The sequence below is a fragment of the Eurosta solidaginis genome, chromosome 3, assembly GCF_040869045.1.
Source record: "Eurosta solidaginis isolate ZX-2024a chromosome 3, ASM4086904v1, whole genome shotgun sequence".
Taxonomy (NCBI): domain Eukaryota; kingdom Metazoa; phylum Arthropoda; class Insecta; order Diptera; family Tephritidae; genus Eurosta; species Eurosta solidaginis.
The window spans coordinates 139,915,280-139,935,185 of record NC_090321.1 but is presented as its reverse complement, the minus strand read 5'-3'; the positions used below and the strand labels follow the sequence as shown (position 1 = coordinate 139,935,185).

Genomic DNA, 19,906 nt, shown 5'->3' with positions numbered 1-19,906 from the left:
CATTGTAGAATGTTCCAATCTTCCACCGATACGTAGGAGCCCGTATCCATCCAGAAATGGGTCGAGAGCCAGAAGGGAACTCTTTTTGCTTATTGGCATATTGTTTTGTAAGGCGCTTTTTCCGCCCCGAAATGGCGAGATTGTGCCATTGCCACAAGCCGCGTTTTCACATGTTGCAACTCTTTGTACGTCAGATGGGGATTATGTGTTGCCACCGATTTGGATTTGCTGCAGGCATTGTTCGCAAAGCGGAACACGTATGCAATCACACCGAGAGCTCGAGGGTATGAGGAGAAGCGTTGGAGAATATCGTCCTCTTCCTCGAGTGCGTGATATGCTTCGACCTTGCGTTTCTCGGGTGGAGAAGCACTACCTGCTTTCGGCTTTGGCCATGCCGAAACGTGGCAAGAAAGCCATTGTGGTACGTGCCACCAAAGTGAAGAGCCTATGAAATCATGCGGCTTGCAACCACGTGTTCCAAGATCAGCAGGGTTGTCTTGGCTAGATACATGGCGCCAGGTGCCGCTGGGAAGATATTCTCGAATTTGAGAGGTACGGTTGGCCACATAAGTCTTCCAGGTCGATGGAGATTTCTCTAGCCAGGCTAGTACAATCTCAGAATCTGACCATAAGAATATGTTGCATGCTTGTAAGTCGAGCTGTTTTCGAACAGTTGAAGCCAGTTTTGCGAGTAGGACTGCACCACATAGCTCTAAGCGGGGTAAGCTTACAGTTTTTATGGGGGCAACTTTGCCTTTCGCAACCAAAAGAGAAGATTTTATTTGGTTGCCCACATGTGTGCGGATGTAAATCGCTGCGCAATATGCTTTTTCCGAGGCATCACAGAACCCGTGGATTTGGGTGTCTTGCCCTGGAACGACATTAACCCATCGAGGGATTTCGATGTGGCAAATGGCTGGCAGATTTTCTGCGAAATGTTGCCATTTTGATAATGTTGCGGGTTTGGCGCTTTCATCCCAATCGCTGCCATCCAGCCAGATTTCTTGGAGAAGCATCTTGGCCTGGATCATAACTGGCGACAGCCATCCTGCCGGGTCAAACAGTTTTGCAACAGAAGATAAAATTTGTCGCTTTGTGACCGCATTTTGGGTGTGTTCCGGCAGAATGGTGTATGAAAATTTGTCCGTGAGCGCGTTCCATCGAATGCCAAGAGTTTTGGTATTGGAAGTGCTCTCGAATTTCAAGAAGTTGGAGTCTAGAAGATCCTCCTTCGGAAACTGTTCTAATATGGCCGGGTGATTAGCCGTTAGTTTCTTTAGTATGAAACCAGCTGATTTTAGGGCGTTTATCACTTGAACGAGTGATTCAGTGGCGTTATCGATGGTATGACTTCCGGATAGGATGTCGTCAACATATGTTTGCGTCTTGAGAATTGTTGCAGCCAACGGGAGTGTTGCTTTCGTGTCATCGGATAGTTGATGCAACGTACGGATAGCGAGATATGGTGCACAATTGACGCCGAATGTAACCGTTTTTAGATTGAAATCGCTAACATTGGAGTTGGCCGATTTGCGAAATAGGATTCGCTGAAAATCTTTGTCGTCCTCGTGTATAAGGATCTGACGGTACATTTTTTCAATGTCTCCATTGAACACATACTTATGCATGCGCCACTGTAGAATTAGTAGCATGAGATCTGGTTGGAGAGTTGGACCAGTGTATAGCACGTCATTCAGGCATTTTCCTGACCCAGATTTTTTAGAGGCGTTGAAAACCACACGAACTTTGGTGGTGACCTTATCTGGTTTGACTACCGCATGATGTGGCAAGTAAAATGAGAAGACCTTGCCATTCGAAGTTATTTCGCATGGGTCGGCAGATTCCATGTGATCAAGGTCGAGATATTCTTGCAACACATTGTTGTACATTGTACCTAACTCCCCCTTTTTCTGAAGCGATCGCTCCATGCTGAAAAACTCCTGCAGAGCAGCCGGGCGGGATTTGCCGAGGGAGAGTTTTTCAGGAAACTCTTCCTTGAATGGAAGTCGCACAATGTATCGACCGTTTGGTGCACGTGTCGTGGTTGTTGCATATATCTGCTCACACGCTTGATCCTCGGGGGATATCTGTGGAGGTTGTGGAATTTCCTCCTCTTCCCAAAATTTTCTCAGTTGAGAACTGAGTGTTTCGTTTGACGCTCGGACTTGTGTCGAGAATGACACAACATTTTCAGTTATTGGACCACAGAGAATCCAACCAAAAATGGTTTGTTGCGCAAGTATGCTACCGCACACCTTTTTTATACCTTCCAGCAGAATTTGTGGAAGTATGTCGCTGCCAATGACCATGTCAGTCTGACCCGGTATGTGGCAACTGGGATCAGCGAGCTCAAGGAGTTTCAACTGCTGCCAGATTTTGCGACTAATGGTGGATGTTGGTAGATTTTTTGTCAGTTGCGGCAACACAATGGCATGAGCCTTTATCCTTTTCATGGCCTTGGATGCAACCAGTGTCAAAGGACAAAGCTTGGAGGACTTTTGTACGACTTGTCCACCCATGCCAGAGATTTCGAAATTTGAATGTTGGAATGGAAGTTTCAACCGTTTTTGCACTTTCGAGGAAATGAAAGTTCTTTCCGAGCCTTGATCAATAAGGGCTCTCAGTTGAAATAATTCCCCTTCGTGTTCGACTGCGACCATAGCAGTAGGAAGGAGAATTTGGTTATCATTGGCTGCATGCAATGATTGAACCGGTGCGTGTTTTGAACAACACGGTAGCTCGCCAGAATCGGAGCTATTCTGCGTTTGTCGAACGGGAGATGTTGACTCAGCAGTTGTGTGCTGCACGTTTGGTGCATTCGTTCGCGGGGTGGAACGTTGAGCTTGTGGGCTCGCATGCAACAGCGTGTGATGCCGTTGATGACATGTCGAACATGACCACTTGCTCGTGCACTCATTGATGATATGAGTGCTGCTAAGGCAGTTTGTACACAGCTTAGCTTGTTTTATGAATTGTGTCCGGTTTTGCACAGACATTCGTTTGAATCGTGGACAGAATCTAATAAGGTGCGGGGAGTTGCAACATTGGCAAGTTTCCTTTTTCCCAGTCGCTCATCAAAATTCTACGCAAAACAGGTTTCGAAAAAACCAGATCGTAAACCGATTGGAGTCGTGCCCAATAATCATCTAGTGATTTGTCCTTTATCATGAGATACGATTCAGTGTGATCCTGAATCGGTGCTTCGTTGAATTTTGCACAGTATCTCATCAGATTGTCACTTTCCGCGATGAAATTTTGCGCGGATGGGTCAACTGATTTGGCTTTCCGGCGAGGGGATGTTGACCTTTCCTTGGCCGTTTCTTCCTTTGGGCCACCTTTTGGTTTTGTCCCGGTTTCGGACATTTTTGGGGGACTGAGAGGCATTTTATGCAAACTTTTGGATTTTCAAAACCGAATAAAATATTTGTCCGCTCAGAGAACGTTCGCAAAATTCGAAGATGGAAAACTCTTCGTGCCACAGAAATTTAGAAAAGGGGATTTAAATTGGTGGCTGTGTTTGTGTTTTTTTTTTTTGAACAATAGAGTCAAGCACGGACAACGGGACGTTCCTTAAATTATTTAAATCCGCGAAATTCGGAATTTAATAGGATGTATATTGTTTTGTAAAAACAAAAGGTATAAAATTTAAAAAAAAATCACAAACACTTTTCACTTATATATACGTGTAAATATACGTGTGGAAATAAACGTGTATTTGTAAATTACTGGTATATATAGGTATGTATATATTAGAAAATAATAATATGTACTTGAAGTTTGTATGGATATTTTTTGAAAGTTCCTATAGGGACGAAAATATCTCAAACTTAGTTTTGTACGACAGAATAAGTACAAACGTACGTGCGCAATATACAAACGTATGTATATATGTTTGTTTGTGCGAACGTATGCACGTGAATCAGATGAGCTTCTCTGTTTATGTTTACAAACAGAAGAGTTTGTTTTGATTCGCTTCTTCGTCGCTTTAATGTCGCGTGTCTTTGTGAAGCTGAGTGCGCTTGATTGCACTGTTGGGAGAGTGCAGCAAAGAAAGATGAAAAAATTGCAAATATGAGAGAGGTTGAGAAATTTGATCAGCAGTACACAGCTCTCGTTGCTAATGTAGCTATATGTGCTCGGAGAATGTCGCTGGAAGAGTGACTTGAACGTGTGAGTAAACACGTATGATGTTCTCAAAGTATGAATGCTGGAAAAGCAACTTGAAATTATTTGTACATGTATGTAAGTATGTACGTATGAATATTATGAATTTTGTATATGCTGGCAAGCAAGAAAAAATCACTTGGAAGAAGTTGAACTGTATCGACAAGTTCAACGCTCTGTGCGAACAACGGGGTAAACTCAGCTGTAGAAGAAGATTTTGCCGATGTTGTTCTTGCACAGTGGATTTGAGTAGGCAAGTAAACTGCAATTTTTTGTTGGTTAAATACCACTAGAAATATGTATACATATATATACATATATATATAATTGGCGGATTTTGCCTATTGGTATAGCGGAATATTTTCTACCAATTTTTGGTTGCAAAAAAGTTGCAGTAAAACCAACGGTAAGAAAATTTCCGCAATATTCAAGTATATATGTGGATGTATATATATATATGTTTTTGCAGTTTACACAAAATAATATAACTTTTGTGAAAAAAAAGTTTTATTATTTTTTATATACTTTTTATGAAAAATAAAAACCTGCCTACTCACCGATTGTTGTATTCTGTTCCTCCTTATTTATGTATGTTGGTCTGCTTGTTGTTGCTCTCTTGGTGATGATGCTGCTTAGCTGAATGTTGGGTAGAGTTGATCTTTATAATTACAAAATTGTTTCCAAGGTGGGACTTATGATTTGTGCGCCCACAATTTTCGAACAAAAAAAATTTTCTCAATTTTTTAAAATTTTTTTTTTTTGGAAATGTATAAGTATGTATTTATTTCTTGTTTGCTTTTTGCAAAATTTTTTTCTTTCCACTAAATTTATATTTGTTCTATAGTTATGGTTTTTTTTTTTTTTCGTATGTAAATTTTTGAGCACACTGTTGTTTTTTGTGCAGTTTTGTTTATAGCACTTATATGTAGTTTTTTTTTTTATATTATATTTTATTTGCGAACGAAATTTTTCGATTAAAATTCACTAATATTTTAATTATAATTCTAGGGGTTGGGCCAAAGATGGCTGCGAAGGACCATGAATAACTCTCACTTGGTCTCTCTTCGCTACACTCAAATCCGAAATAAAAAGATTTATTGGTTTTTTTATAAACGTTACAAATTCAAATTTTTATTTTGTTATTCAATATTATTTTTATTTCTTTCCTATTCACTTTCTTCAAACTTGGAAAAAATCAAAGTATTTAAATATGTACATATATATACACGACTTTGTAGTAGGAGCGCGTCCGCGGTTGCCGAGTAATAATTCTTGACTGACTAATGCCATATATAATTGTTGACGATGGTAGTGTATGCGCGTTGGCGCCTTTCCATTCGCCGCGCACGGCTGCGCATAAGGATTTAGCCGCCGTATAAATTATGAAGGAGGCGGCTTAAACAGGTAGAGGTGTCAGATGACGCGTTTTAATTCTGGAATCAGTAATATGAATGCGGCAAAGTAATACTTTTACTCTGTCAAGAGATTTTTGCAAAAAAAAAGTTTAGAATTTCATGTGGTTGATGCAATATTGGTGATATTGTTATATACAGAAAAGAATTAACTAAAGATGCGTTTTGCGCGGATCCAATTTTCGCCAGTTTCTCAGCCGTTTGAGGGTAATTTTTCGGTTTTTTGTGAATATCTATTAACAAAAGAAAAATTCCTTATTTCCGAATACTGATTACTTACTTACACTTATACAGTACACTTTGCAGTCCATGGAAAACTATAATAAACTCCATTTATTTATGCTGATTTTCGAAGAAAAACCTCAATTTGATTTAACTTGATTATCATTGAACGTCCTGCATACTTATACTGTATCGAGATTAGCCACATCCTATTCAACTAACATTTAAGGTTTGCATCATTTTGGCCGTCACAGTTGTCTTAATGCAAACAACTTTTCTTTACAACGTTCTAGGATACAACGCTACAGCAACGTCAAATTTTATAAAAAAAATCTATCACTTTTTTTTATTCAATTTGAAAACAATTTTCCTTTTGAGCTACAAATATTTAATTTTATATTTCTGTAATCGGATTCTTATGTTCATTGTAGAAACCAAACTTTCAACGTGCGTCATGTACAAGTATATCAGTTTTTAAAGAGCGTACGAATTGAATTTAAAACGAATTTTGTGCCTTCATCCGCATTTTGCGGATATCACTTCTGTGACATGATGCATTAGGAAAAACTATTCAACATGAATACGAGTGTATGAGTGAAACGCCTTGTTGCTTCCTTTGCTTTAAGGAGCCTAAATCCGCTTTAACTACCTTTTCCTTTATGATGCGAGATTAAAATAATTACAAATTTTGGTTTTGATTAAAATAATTTTTTAAGAACGAAATTAAGTACATATTCTTTAAATAAGTATGTTCATGTTCAATTAATAGATTGAGCTCTCAATTTCAAATTGACGGCTGATAGAAAACAGCGAATGTTTACAAAGCGTTTGCAAATAACTATTAAAGAGAATTGAATGATAATTATCCGCCACCGGATTATGATACCGGATCAAAACACGTCTCCAGGTACTCCACTGACAGGTTTTGTGGTATTTTAAGAGTTCTTATCAAGTAAAAAATCATCATATTTTATACGTGGAGTTGTAAGGAACCGGGTGATCTTTTAAAACTCCTGAAAAAATTTTCATAGCGCCAATCAATGCCATTTTTTCATGCGTATACCCTGTCCATGCTTTTTTTTAGCTGAAAATTGTGTTTAATATGTCTACGACAGAGCAAAATTTTAAATCCAATTTAGGCAAGATTTTAACTAAAAAGTATTTTAGTCAGCGACTATGATTACAGGCCTATAACTTTAGTTTAAACTCGAAATGAAAATTTGAGTATAACAACACAATAAATTAAAATAAAGTACGAAGTAATGGAAAAAATAAAAATGTAGTCATATTGTAACGAATTTACTGCAAATCCTCTTATTTGCAACCGTCTGCTAAGTTCGAATCACTAAACTGTAGAATAAATAACTCCAATATTTAATAATGCAAAATGGCCTTTATTCAAGTACTTTCAAAATAACACTTCTGTTGCTCGACAGTTAGCGTGCTTAATCGAAACTGATTGTAGCGCCTCTACTGTTGCTGCCTTTTATACTCTTTGATTTCCTCGTTGCATCTTCTAGGCGATTCTGTTCTAGAATCTACTAGTTGGCTATCTGCTATAATTATAACTACAGATGTACGTGTATAGCTCTCATATGCGTATGTGTTTGTGAGCGACACTTCCACAATTATAATTGCATATCTCAGATAAGATATCTGCATGTGTTTGTGCGTTGCTTCTCCGCTGCGTGTACGTACATATGTGTAGATATAATGATTGAATTATTGATGTGCATACAAGTCACTGCTTAGCATCGGCTTAGAGATGGCAATACCCATTAGTGTTGCTAATATTCGTAACACTGCCCTCCACCTGAGTCTGATCGTCCCGATCAGCTAAATCTCTCGATCTAACCGCTGCTAGCCTCTCCAAATGAACCATCCTTCTGTTTCGTGGTTTCCCAATTGTTTGTATGCGGTAGATGACATCACTGATCCTCTTCACAACTCTGTACGGGCCTGTCCAACTGCACCAAAATTCGGATGGACTACCTTTCCGCCGGTGAGGGTTGTATAGCAGTACCAAATCTCCCTCCCGGAAACCTTCCGAATTATTTTTTTTTGTCGTACCTGTGTTTTATCTTACTACTCATTACCCTGGGCCGTTGCCTCACACTCTGTTACTTGGCCAATGAACTACTTCGTAGAGCTTGCGCTTGACGGATTGGCTTTGCATAATCAGTATCGTTCCCACGTTTCACAACAACAGTGCGCCCCGACTTGAAACTACCCTCGCATTCTTTCTGAAAAATTCGTTCCTTCGTTTTTCTTTATCCGTTCGGGTTTGTCAATGCCAGTGTTTATCTCGCAGGTACCCCCGGTTTTGATTTGTTTGGCCCATTCGTTCCATCAACCCTTGCCCGATCTGCTGCCTTTGACTTTTGTGGTTTTTGTCGAATCTCTTTCACCAGCACTAGCTTACTACTGAACCCTTGCTCAAAACTGAAGTTAAGTGGCACATCCTTGTTCTTATACTGCATAATCCTTCTCTGCATATCGATCCTGATATCATAGTCAACTAAGAAATCCACTCCCAATATGACTTCATCAACGATCTCTGCCACAACGAATTTGTGTAGAACCATGACCTCCCCAATTAAGAGTTCACATACCACTTCTCCCTGGTTATACTCGCCAGTAATCGTACGCAATCTTGCTCCAGGTAATGGCTTTACTCTTCTGTTGACCAAATCGGATCGGATTAAAGAATGAGATGCGCCCGTACCTACAGTCAGTACACGTTCCTTGCCATCCACATTTCCTTTGACGGTAATACTGCTCGATTTCCTTCCAGTTTGCGAGATAGGTATCACACGACATTGAATAGCTGGGGCAAGCTCTCGATCTTTACATTTGACTCGCTCTTGCTTATCTCCTCCAGCTTTGCGTTTACGATCAGCCAAGTTGGAACTACCATGACCGGTGCTGCAATGACGTGCAATGTGACTTGGGTTACCGCACTTGAAACACTTCATAACTCTGGCATTTTTTTTCTTGTAATCCCTTCAGTGCTTCCAAAATTGTGTCTACCCAATTTGGCCTTTCCACTTCCACGCGATGAGCTTTGTATGCGGGCTTACTCAAAAGTGACGCTGTTTCCTGAGTCAGTGCATGGGATAGCGTTTCAGCAAATGTTGGCTTTGGGTTCGCATATGTAGCTCGTTTCGTTTCGGCATCCCGTATTCCATTTATAAAATTCTGAATTATAACCCTCTCGGTGTATTTCACGGGTGTGTCTGAATTTGCGAGATGAGCCAATCTTTCAGCATCCGACGCAAACTCCTGCAATCCTGCAAAGTCTCATTCGTCTTTTGGTAACGATTTTGCAACTCAATTTGATATATCTGTTTCCTATGCTCGCTTCCGTAACGTCTCTCTAGAGCGCTCGTCAATGTTTCATAGTTATTCCTTTCGTACTCTGGAATTGTCTGTAAGATTTCAGCTGCAGGCCCTTTCAATACCACGAACAGTGCAGCAACTTTATCTTCAGCATTCCAGTTGTTCACTGCTAACGTCTTCTCAAATTGAAGCTTGAATACCTCGAAAGGAACAGAGCTGTCAAAAGATGGAGTTTTTACCTTCGGATTGCTCGCTGGAAGAGCTGGGAGATTTAGTTGTAACTGTTGCATAAGACCTTTCAACGCTTCTATCTCGGCGCCAATTTTGTCCTCGAGTTGTAATATTTTTGCATCCTGCTCTTCCAGTTTCGCAAACAGCTGCGATGATACCTGTTCCGAAATTGTTGTCGACATTCCAGATATACGTACCTCTTGCGCTTCCAGTTGAGATGACATATATGTCTTCTGTTCTTCCAATTGAGATGACATTTGCGACGCCATTTCTGAAATGCAGACCTCCTGTGACTCCAGCTGAGATGCCATTGTCAATGTTTGTACAGATATTGTGCTCGTGGTGGTTGTTGTTGTTGTAGCAATGTTTCGCCCCACCTAATAGCTGCGACCGATCACAAATTGTCATCGATATCCTCTAACGGGAGCCAAAGGAAACTTGCTGTTTCGACAGGGGTCGGCCATAATGAAAGGGGTGTTAGAGGCGTTGATTCCACATTACAATTAAAGAGATGGTTGGTGTCATGTGGGGACACATTGCAAGCGGGGCATACATTTTGTATGTCGGGGTTGATTCTGGATATGTAAGAGTTTAACCTGTTACAGTATCCAGAACGAAGTTGAGCCAGAGTGACTCGCGTTTCCCTGGGGAGTATGCGTTCCTCTTCCGCAAGTTTGGGTACTGTTCCCTGAGTGCTGGATTCACCGGGAAATTCCCGGCATAGAGGTCCGACGCCTGTTTGGGGAATGCTAAATGGCCTTTATTCAAGTACTTTCGAAATAACACTTCTATTGCTCGACAGATAGCGTGCTTAATCGAAACTGATTGTAGCGCATCTACTGTTGCTGCCTTTTATACTCTCTGATTTCCTCGCATCTTCTAGGCGCTTCTGTTCTGGAATCTACAAGTTGGCTATCTGCTATAATTATAACTTCAGATGTACGTGTATAGCTCTCATATGCGCGTGTGTTTGTGAGCGATACTTCCACAATTATAATTGTATATCTCAGATAAGATATCTGCATGTGTTTGTGCGTTGCTTCTCCGCTGCGTGTACGTACATATGTGTAGACATAATGATTGAATTATTGATGTGCATACAGTCACTGCTTAGCATCGGCTTAGATATGGCAACACCCCTTAGTGTTGCTAATAGTCGTAACAATATATTCTAGGCATTGAAAACCCCATTACCATATAAGAACTGCTGCTTTTATATGGTTGAACACTGTGAAATTTAAAATATAACTTAAACAATTTTTTCTAATTCTAACATATAATTATGATTGCAGCGACCATCTCAAAATACATATGAAAACGCACGACAACCAGAAACCATTCCAATGTACGATATGCAATCGCGGATATAACACAGCCGCTGCATTAACTTCTCATATGCAAAATCACAAAAAACAAGCAGCTATTTTAGCAGCTGGTGGCAATCCACAAGCGTTTACTTACAGCCCTCGATCCACTGGCTCAGTTTCAAGTGGTGGTAGCTTCCATAAGAGGCAATATACATCGGCACTGTCTCACACTGATGCTGAACCAAACCGGTTAGAATCTCCAAAACGAACACGAACTGTTAGTCTTTTTACCTGCAAATATTGCTGTAAAGCTGAGTTCAACACAGTTGAGCAGCTCAATATGCATATTGGTACGAATCATGAAAAAGAACTGTTTTCCACCCAAAACACAAAGCCAGGGGTGGCTCTCGCCAGTTCTGAAGTTAACGCATTCCAGTTGAGGTGTGAGTATTGTACAACTAAGTTTGGGAGCCTACCTGCACTATTTCAGCATATTCGCTTAGTTCATGTCGACCGATTAAGTAGCCCTAATTCGTATTTTGAACATTTCAATCGCTTAGCTGCATCCGGGACGTTTAGCCCTCGTTTGGTTGGGAATAACTCAGTTTTTCTGGAAGAAAATAACGTGAAGGATAGCTGTATGAAGGTGGAAAATACTGAGCACCTTTCGAGCAATGGTAATGAAAAAAAGCAAGAGGAAGAACCCACCGATCTAAGCCAAAATAAACGACGTTCTATGACTCCCGCTTCGCTTCCCGAAGAGCCCATTCAACCTGATTTATTTTTCTGCAATCAATGTAATGCTGGACTTCCCGATTTTGAAAAATTCCGTAATCATTTAAAAACCCACATAGCACATAATATAAATCTCATTTGTCATCATTGTGGTTTGGCGTTGCATGATCAATCCGAGCACGAGCGACATGTAATATCGCATTATTTAATCTCTAATACCGAATATATTTGCCCTAGCACAAATTGTGAGAAATCATATGTAAAACCAGAAGATCTCCAAAGTCATTTGTTGGATCAACATACCATTACTATGTTTAAATGTGCTGTTTGCTCTGAACTGTTCGAATCAAAAGTAGCCATACAAATGCATTTCGCTGGTAGTCATTCAGATGAAACGAAGTTATTGCGTTGCTCAGCCTGTATGGAAACATTTCGATCAGAAATTATATTTCACACACACGTTAAAACATGTCATCCGAACTTGAATTCGCCTGCTCCCAATTCTCTTCAATGCATGTTTTGCAAAACTGTTTGCGCAAATGAATTAGAAATGCAATTTCATCTGGCCGCACATGCTCGACAATTCCATTGTCCTTCATGTCCAGAAACCTTCCATGTCGAGTTTCTTTTGGATCGTCATATGCAAAATCATCACCATGGCAACAATAAGACGACATTATTATCCAAAGGAATAGACCAAGAAGTATCAACATCATCTAATTTGCCAAATGCAATGAGTTCACTCTATATGAATGCGCTTCTAAGCAAAGCTCCGCATATACCGATTTCTTCTCAAAACAATAATACTATCATTCTTGATTACAATATTGCATTTGCGGCGCATCTTAACAAAAGCCTTTTTCCTGGCACCTCAACAACACCAGCTCCATTAGCCGATAGTAAGTTCTATAATACATTGCAAGTTGATACAAGCTCCGTTAATCATCCAGGATTCATATATGGACTCAGTCAACGATACTTCGACACAAGTGAAACCCTAGTGAACATGTATACACAACAACGAATTGAAAAGTCAGCTAATGTGGAAACCTATTACAACAAAAGCCCGAAAATGCAGCTCTTAGCGCAGCACTCAAAATCTCAATCCGATTTATATCAAAATCGATCGCCCGTTGAATCGACCATTTCAACTTCTATTGGTGCGAAAATCACAATGGGTTATAGCTGTGATATTTGTGAACGTAATGACTTCCGATCCGAAAGTGAAGTAAATTCTCATCGTAAGATTGTCCATAACATGAAAACGGGAGTAAGTTTGCGTTGTGCTTATTGTTCAGGAAATTTTAAATCTCGCAGTGAATTAGAACATCACATGAAAACATGTCATAATTCAACTGGAAAACATAAATGTCTGATTTGTGATGAAATATTCCCTTCGCCGGCGATATTGGCGGAGCATAAATTGCAACATTCGAAAGTAGGCCAATCTTTAAAATGTTCACATTGCAGTAAACCCTTAAATGATGCTGCAGCTTTTAAAGCCCATCTGACTGATCACAACAGTGAGGGCCAGTTTCCTATGCAATGTATTTGCTGTCGTCAATCACTACACTCATATTTTGAAATCGGATTACATGCTCAGTAAGAATATAATCCATTTAATAATAATAACTTTTTTTTATAAATATATATAATTTTCAATTTTCACAGATTTCATACTAAATCTTCAACCAGTCCAGGAACCGTGTGTGCTCTTTGCTTAGAGCCCATACCAAATCCGCTTAATGGTGAAGCTAAAGTTTGTGAGAAATGTTGCCGTAAACATAAACTTATTTCAAAGTTTAAATTTCATCGCCGTCGAAGCGAGTATCATGAACCTGATCCAGATAGAAGTCGAAACTCTACTCTAGAGAGTCGTTGTAATATCTGCAAATTGATGTTACCCAATGTGCCAAAACTGCAAGAACATCTCGTAGAGCATACATTTGCTGGTTGTGAAGAAAGGGGTTTCAAATGTTATGTATGTTCCGCTATATTTACTGCTTCAAATGGTCTGCTGTCGCACATGCACCAACATGGATTACAGTATCGGCCGTATGATTGTAATCGGTGCATTGAGAAGTTTTTCTTTCGGGCTGAATTACAGCATCATATGTTGGCGCATCAATCACAAGAAGCAAATGAACCGTGGAACTTAGATACAGATAGTGAAAAATTTTCGTTCGTAAGAGAATGTGATAAGCGAGATGTGAATTTAGCCGAAGTGAAAAAAGAAATACTTGAAATAGATGATAAGGCAGCGCCAGGTGAAGAAGACGAATACATCGAAATAGAAAATGTTTCTGATCCTAATCAGACATATAGTCAAATGCAACACACGCATGCCACCCATAAAGAAAACTTACTATTAGGCGACCCTAATCAAGAATGCGAAGAAGGAAATATTATTTAAATATTTGACATATAGTAAAACTATACATATACTTATATACATACTAGGCTGATTAAATCAAAATTACTCAAGTTCTTATTCAAAATCCTGATTTGAAAACTTCGGAGGATGTAAACTGGGTTCCAAATCTTCTGAAAATGGCTAAGGGAAAAATATTTAGTTTGTTATGGAGAACTCAAAACTCTACCACTTTGTATAGCATTCAACTTCCAACAAAATTTAATATGCTTTTTGCCAAACACATATAAAATAGTTGGTATAGCCGAGTATACAAAAATAGCCTACTCAGAATTTCCAGTTGACCATCAAAACACCTTTTTCATAGGGTGAGTTACACATTGTGATTAGTCTACGAAAAAAACTTATATGCCATCGGTAAGAGGACATCTTTTCTTTTGCACTGTTTAAGAAATTGTTAATATATTTTTAAAGACTTATGAATAATCTTACAAAAGATATCGACATATATATTTGGTGGTCAAATAATTAGGGCAATTGTCTCTGTCGATTTTATCCTCCATTTGGAGTCGAAAATTAAACAAAAAATGAATGTTTTATGCGTTAAAAATATTTACAAAACTGTCGGGAAAAGAAAATTGTTGCATTTTGAAATTGAAAATTCAATTTCAACATTCTTGAATATACATATACATATGCTTGTGTATAAAAAATGAAAAACCGTAGAAAACGCTTCACAAATGTATTTTGTTCTTACGTGTAAAAAAATTGTGATAGTAAAATGGAAAACTTTCTACGTTTCCTATTGGTTCTAGACAGAGAGAATACCCTTATTATTTTAAGAGAATCTCAATCAATTCTGATTTTTGATATGAGTTTTAAAGATGCATTTAGGTTTGATTCTTGCACAATTCATATGAAGATACGAACAAGACCGATACAAAATTCTACCTTTTTTGGTTCTGTATTTTATTTTTATTTTGAAATCGTTCATAGCAATAAAAATATTTGGGACTGCAAGTGGTCAAGTTGCAGTCGAATTTCATGGATTTAAGATTTCTTTAATCAGCCTAGTGCATACACACCATATGGGTGTTTCCGTAGAAGTGTCAGCCAAAAGAAGAAAAACGCAAACTTTTGCCTAGGAAAATTTTATAGATGTCAATCGGAAGCCACAGATGTTTGTCCTCTACGACACAAAATATTGATCCAATTTTTTGGATAATATGGAAGATATTAAATATGACTAAATTAGTTTTTTTTTTGTGTTTTCGGTCAAGTTTTAACAAATCTTGCATAATTTAAACATATGTATATGAACAGTAAAATTATGGGATTACCCATATATTTGCTTAAACCGCACTATGTTCCGTCAAACTAATATTAAAAACTACATTTAAGTGTACTGGTTGAAACTTGAGATGTATTCAAAATATGTAGGTACGTGGTTTTATATTTTAGGATTCACGTACACAATTCTTAACGTATAAAATTTATAACACTAAATGGCATTCTCTTGTATCTTCATGACTCCTAATTGATTTTACGTAAAACATTAGCAAAACCAGAACGTCCGAGCGCTTATAGAATTTTTCTTATTTCTTTATAATTTTATTTGAAACAGATTTTCTCATGTCCGAGTGGTGAAGTTGAAAAATTAATTTTACGTGATTTAGTGCTATTTTCGGCATAATTTTGCACAAAAACAATAAACATGTGATTTGTTATTTGCATTTAAGATCCAGGGTTTACTATGAAAAAAAAATAAAAAATAGAACGTCATCGAACGAATGTCGTTTATAACAAAAGAAAACTTTCTCATCCAAAGCCTATTATAGTTTTAATACCCAAAATGTGTGCCAAGATAGAAAGTCCGTAACATTGAAAACACAGACACTGCATTCAGGGTGCAGCAGTTTATATGAAATAATCGACAGGCGTTAGTTAAATTGATCGGGTTTTAAAAAAACAAGAAAACGCTGTTTTCGTACTTTTCAAAAAACCTCCAGTTTTACAGATTTAGAGTCGCATCGTAGTATGCTGTAAAGTACCACAATAAGGAACAAATATCTTGTCTTTATTTTGATGTAAAATTAAAGCTCAATTAATTTCAGATAAACACATAACGGCCTTCGAATTTTATTACGATCGGAGTAGATTTTAATATACGTTCAGAAATAAAATAACTATATAAGCCGCTACCACAATTTTTTAAACATAAAGATAAAAGTAAATTTGTATTCCCCAAATGATTATAGACAAAATTTTGCAAGAAGCTTATTTTTGTTAGGAAATTTATACGAAAAATTAAGCAATCTCAATGTAGTACTTTTGTAGTACAAGTAAGTACTAGCAAATGGAGCTGCGGAAAAAGTTAGGTTATGTTGTTGCAGTGGCGTAGTGAGGTTTTCTTGGGTCCGGGGAATATATTTTTTACCATTTCAAATTTTTCTTTTTCCACACTTAAAAATGTTAGGTCACTTACCTACGACCTTGCCCCATACTTTATCGTAAATATGTTAAAATCCGTTCTAACTTGCTGAATGAACGTTCGCAGCTAGCAATTGATACTGAGTTATTCAAGAGTATTTGGAGTGCCACTCGCAAGTTTGGAAGAACATCTCCATACGAGATTATAAAAGTAAGTAATTCTAATGGAGTTTTAGGTAAAATTTGTTTTCTACTGCGAAGTAATATTTTGCAGTCACATATATCGATAAAAAGTTCTGTTCCATCGAAATCTGTATTATAAAATTCACCCAAATTCTTACAATTTCTTTCTAAGTCATTATTATCATTTTTTAACAAATTTCCAACGTCTAAGAGAAATCCAAATTTAAATTTAGGTCATTTAGTCGAGTTAATCTTGTACGCATTTCTTGTTGGAGACGATCGAGACCACTTTTCATTACGCGAGAAATTTCACATTCTGCGGAAAGAGCAACATCTCTAGCCGATTCTCCGGCCATTTCGCGACGCCTTCTTACACGTTTTACTATATAAATATCCCATTTTTCACAAAGAGACTTTGCTTTTTCTATTGCTTCTTCACATAGAGTGTCTCGAATTTCTGATAGTTCAGTCGCTAATGATTTAAGATCATGATACGCTTCTCTAAAATTCATCTCCGGATCTTGTAAACTGAGGTGGACACGATCAATCCTCCTTAAAATTTCATACCAGAAATGAACTAATGTTATGAAGCTAAAATTTAGTATATTTTGCAATTTCGCTTCTGGTGTCATTTGTGGTGTTAGTGTCTTCTGCTAATTGTTCTAGGTGTTCTACTACATTCTCTAGCCCATAGATGATAACGCTAACAGCTTGTATTCTGGCGCTCCTTCATGTTTCAGATTCACGTTTGACAGTTTTTGTTAAAACACTTATTAATAATTCTCATCGTAACGTTTTACGTGAGAAAAAAATATATAAATACATAAGCTTTCAATTATTCCACAACCTGTCGCAAGTTTTCCCGATATATGTATGCATTTTTTAGTATAGAAAAATTTTTCCAGAAATGAACATTTTCAAGAAATCAGTTATAATAAAAATACAAATTTACCAGGAAGTACTGCTTTGCGGCCCATTTGGTGACCCCCTGTGTTATCAGAAAAATTTATGTATAAAGGTAGAGCGCAAATCATAGACGTCCAATATCTAAATCAATGCGGTGTTTCCAATCTTGATAAACTTTAAGTAACTGCTTATCCAAGTTCGGTAATCGTACTCTACCTTCATAGTTTTGTTTCAGATAGGCTGTTTACAATAGCTATTGGTTAAATTTCATAATTAAAATTCATCTGTGTTTTGTTATCTTCTTTTTATTTACGTCCTTTACATTCTATTTCTGTGAGTTACTTAATAGATAAATATTAATTTCACGGTTATCAATTAAAAAAAAAAAAAAAATAAATGTAAGGCGCGATAACCTCCGAAGAGATCTAAGGCCGAGCTTCTCTTCCAATTTGCGTCGTGCTCCTCTTGATTTTTCCCTACAAATTGGCCGGACGGAACCTACATGTTTTATGCCGACTCCGAACGGCATCTGCAAGGCAGATGAGTTTTCACTGAGAGCTTTTCATGGCAGAAATACAATCGGAGCGGTTGCCAGACACTGCCGAGGGGCGACCCCGCTTAAAAAAATTTTCTTCTAATTGAAAAATCTTATTTCTAAAATTTTTGATGTTGCTTTGCCCGGGAGTTGAACCCAGGGCATACGGTGTGATAGGCGGAGCACGCTACCATCACACCACGGTGGCCGCCGGTTATCAATTATTTCACATAAATTGTTGCACTCTGAATGCATAGGTTTTTTTTTTTAATTTTCAAATGCAACGCGGCTCTAGAATTTATCAAATTCAAGTGAAATTTTTTATTTTACATCACCGAAAACTGAATATTTACAAAAAAAACGACCGGCTTAATTTATATATATATAGACATATACATACATAACTATGTTGTATTAATATTATATTACATGAACATGTTTATGTTTGTTGATACATGCATACGTATTCATATCATAGTATAGTTAATTTTTTTACCTACATATATACGTATATACATAAAAACATAAGCACATAAATGCAATGTTTTTTTCATTTATTTGGAAAATAGGTAAAGTAAGGTCCAAGTAAGCCTTTGCACTTGCATCATGAAAGATTAAAGCATCCGGTGACAGCGATGGCCTTAGTTTTTTTTTATAGATTAATTACATAAGGTCACAAAAAAAGTGGTCTGTACCTTAAACAAGACCCATCTTCTTTTTACTTTTAGGACGTTGCGGTAGCACACTGCCCTCAAGTGGCCCATTGAAACCAGGTTAATCTTGTTCATGTACCCCGCGGTACCGCCGTTAGGCAATCGGCCATTTCACTTGACAGTGAATCTACTGTGATTTTTCGATATCAAACAAGGATCGCGTCGTCGGACACCGTCCGATAAGCACATGGTGGGTCATTTTAGATCCGTGCCGTACTGGTTACATCGGATAATAGCGCAGTATGAAGGCCAGATTCGAATAGGCCTTGGGCAAGATGTAGCTGATGTGATTAGCAAAAGTAAAGCCCGAATCGAACATTACACGAAGATCAACAAATTCGCTTACGGTAGAAAGGCTATCACCAAAAAGGGTGTACGTGGACTCAATTGTATAAAAGTTTTTCGGAAGCGTCATATGGAAGCACTTCTTTATATACAGTCGTATGTCGTTTTTAATGCTCCTACTAGTTAGATTATTAAGATAATTTTGTAAAAGAATTACGTCAGACACGCTCGCAATTGTTTTGAAAACTTTCAAATCTTCTGCGTGAAGCAGATACTGTGAGTTCCTGTAACATGTGCTTATTTCATTAATAAAAAGAAGAAAGAGAATCGGTCCAAGAATACTTCCTTGTGGAATGCCACAAGTGGCTTCAAAGGAATAAGACTTGACATTCTCTATTTCAACAAAAGAAATTCTATTTGAGAGTTATGATTTTATCCAGCACAAAAATGGAAACCCATCAATTCTAGCTTACGCAATAATATTGTAATGAATTTAGTCTTATTCCTTTTATTTGCAACCTTCTGCTAACGTTCGAATCACTAAATTATTGAATAAATAACTCCACTTTTCAATAATGCAAAATGACCTTTATTAAAGTACTTCATAATAACACTACTATTGCTCGCCCGATACCGTCTTAAATCAAACTGATTGTCGTGCCTCTACTGTGCCTGCCTTTTATACTCTGTGATTTCTCGTTTGCATACTTCTAGGCTCTTCCAGAACTTAGTTACTGCTATATAATAATAACTACAGATGCACGTGTATAGCTTCTCATATGCGCGTGTATTTGTGAGCGACACTTCCACAATTATTATTGCATACTTTTGGGAGCATCTCAGATAAGATATCTGTATGCGTCTCTTCTCCGCTGCGTGTACGTACATATGTGTAGAAATAATGATTGATCTATTGATGTGCATACAAGTCACTGCCTAGCATCGGCTTAGAGATGATAGTATCCCTTAGTGTTGCTTATATTCGTAACACTGTCCTCCACCTAAGTCTGATCGGGACTGATCTAAATGCCGCTAGCATCGCCGAAAGTACCACTCTTCTATTTTGTGTTTTC

At 37.9% G+C, this 19,906-nt stretch overlaps 1 protein-coding gene across 4 annotated transcripts in view; it reads left to right on the top strand.

The window, feature by feature from the left end:
- Nucleotides 1-19,150, top strand: part of L (zinc finger protein Lobe) — a 427,741-nt gene extending 408,591 nt beyond the window's left edge. For 3 of the 4 annotated variants that reach the window (XM_067773126.1, XM_067773125.1, XM_067773124.1), the window contains 2 exons: nucleotides 10,661-13,012; nucleotides 13,082-18,272. In XM_067773126.1, the coding sequence (XP_067629227.1) occupies nucleotides 10,661-13,012; nucleotides 13,082-13,823 (3,094 nt within the window). In that variant the 3' untranslated portion in view covers nucleotides 13,824-18,272. Of the gene's footprint in view, nucleotides 1-10,660; nucleotides 13,013-13,081; nucleotides 18,273-18,563 lie in introns of those variants that run through there. The other variant, XR_010950889.1, reaches the window with a different exon arrangement.
- The last annotated feature ends 756 nt before the right edge of the window (nucleotides 19,151-19,906 follow it).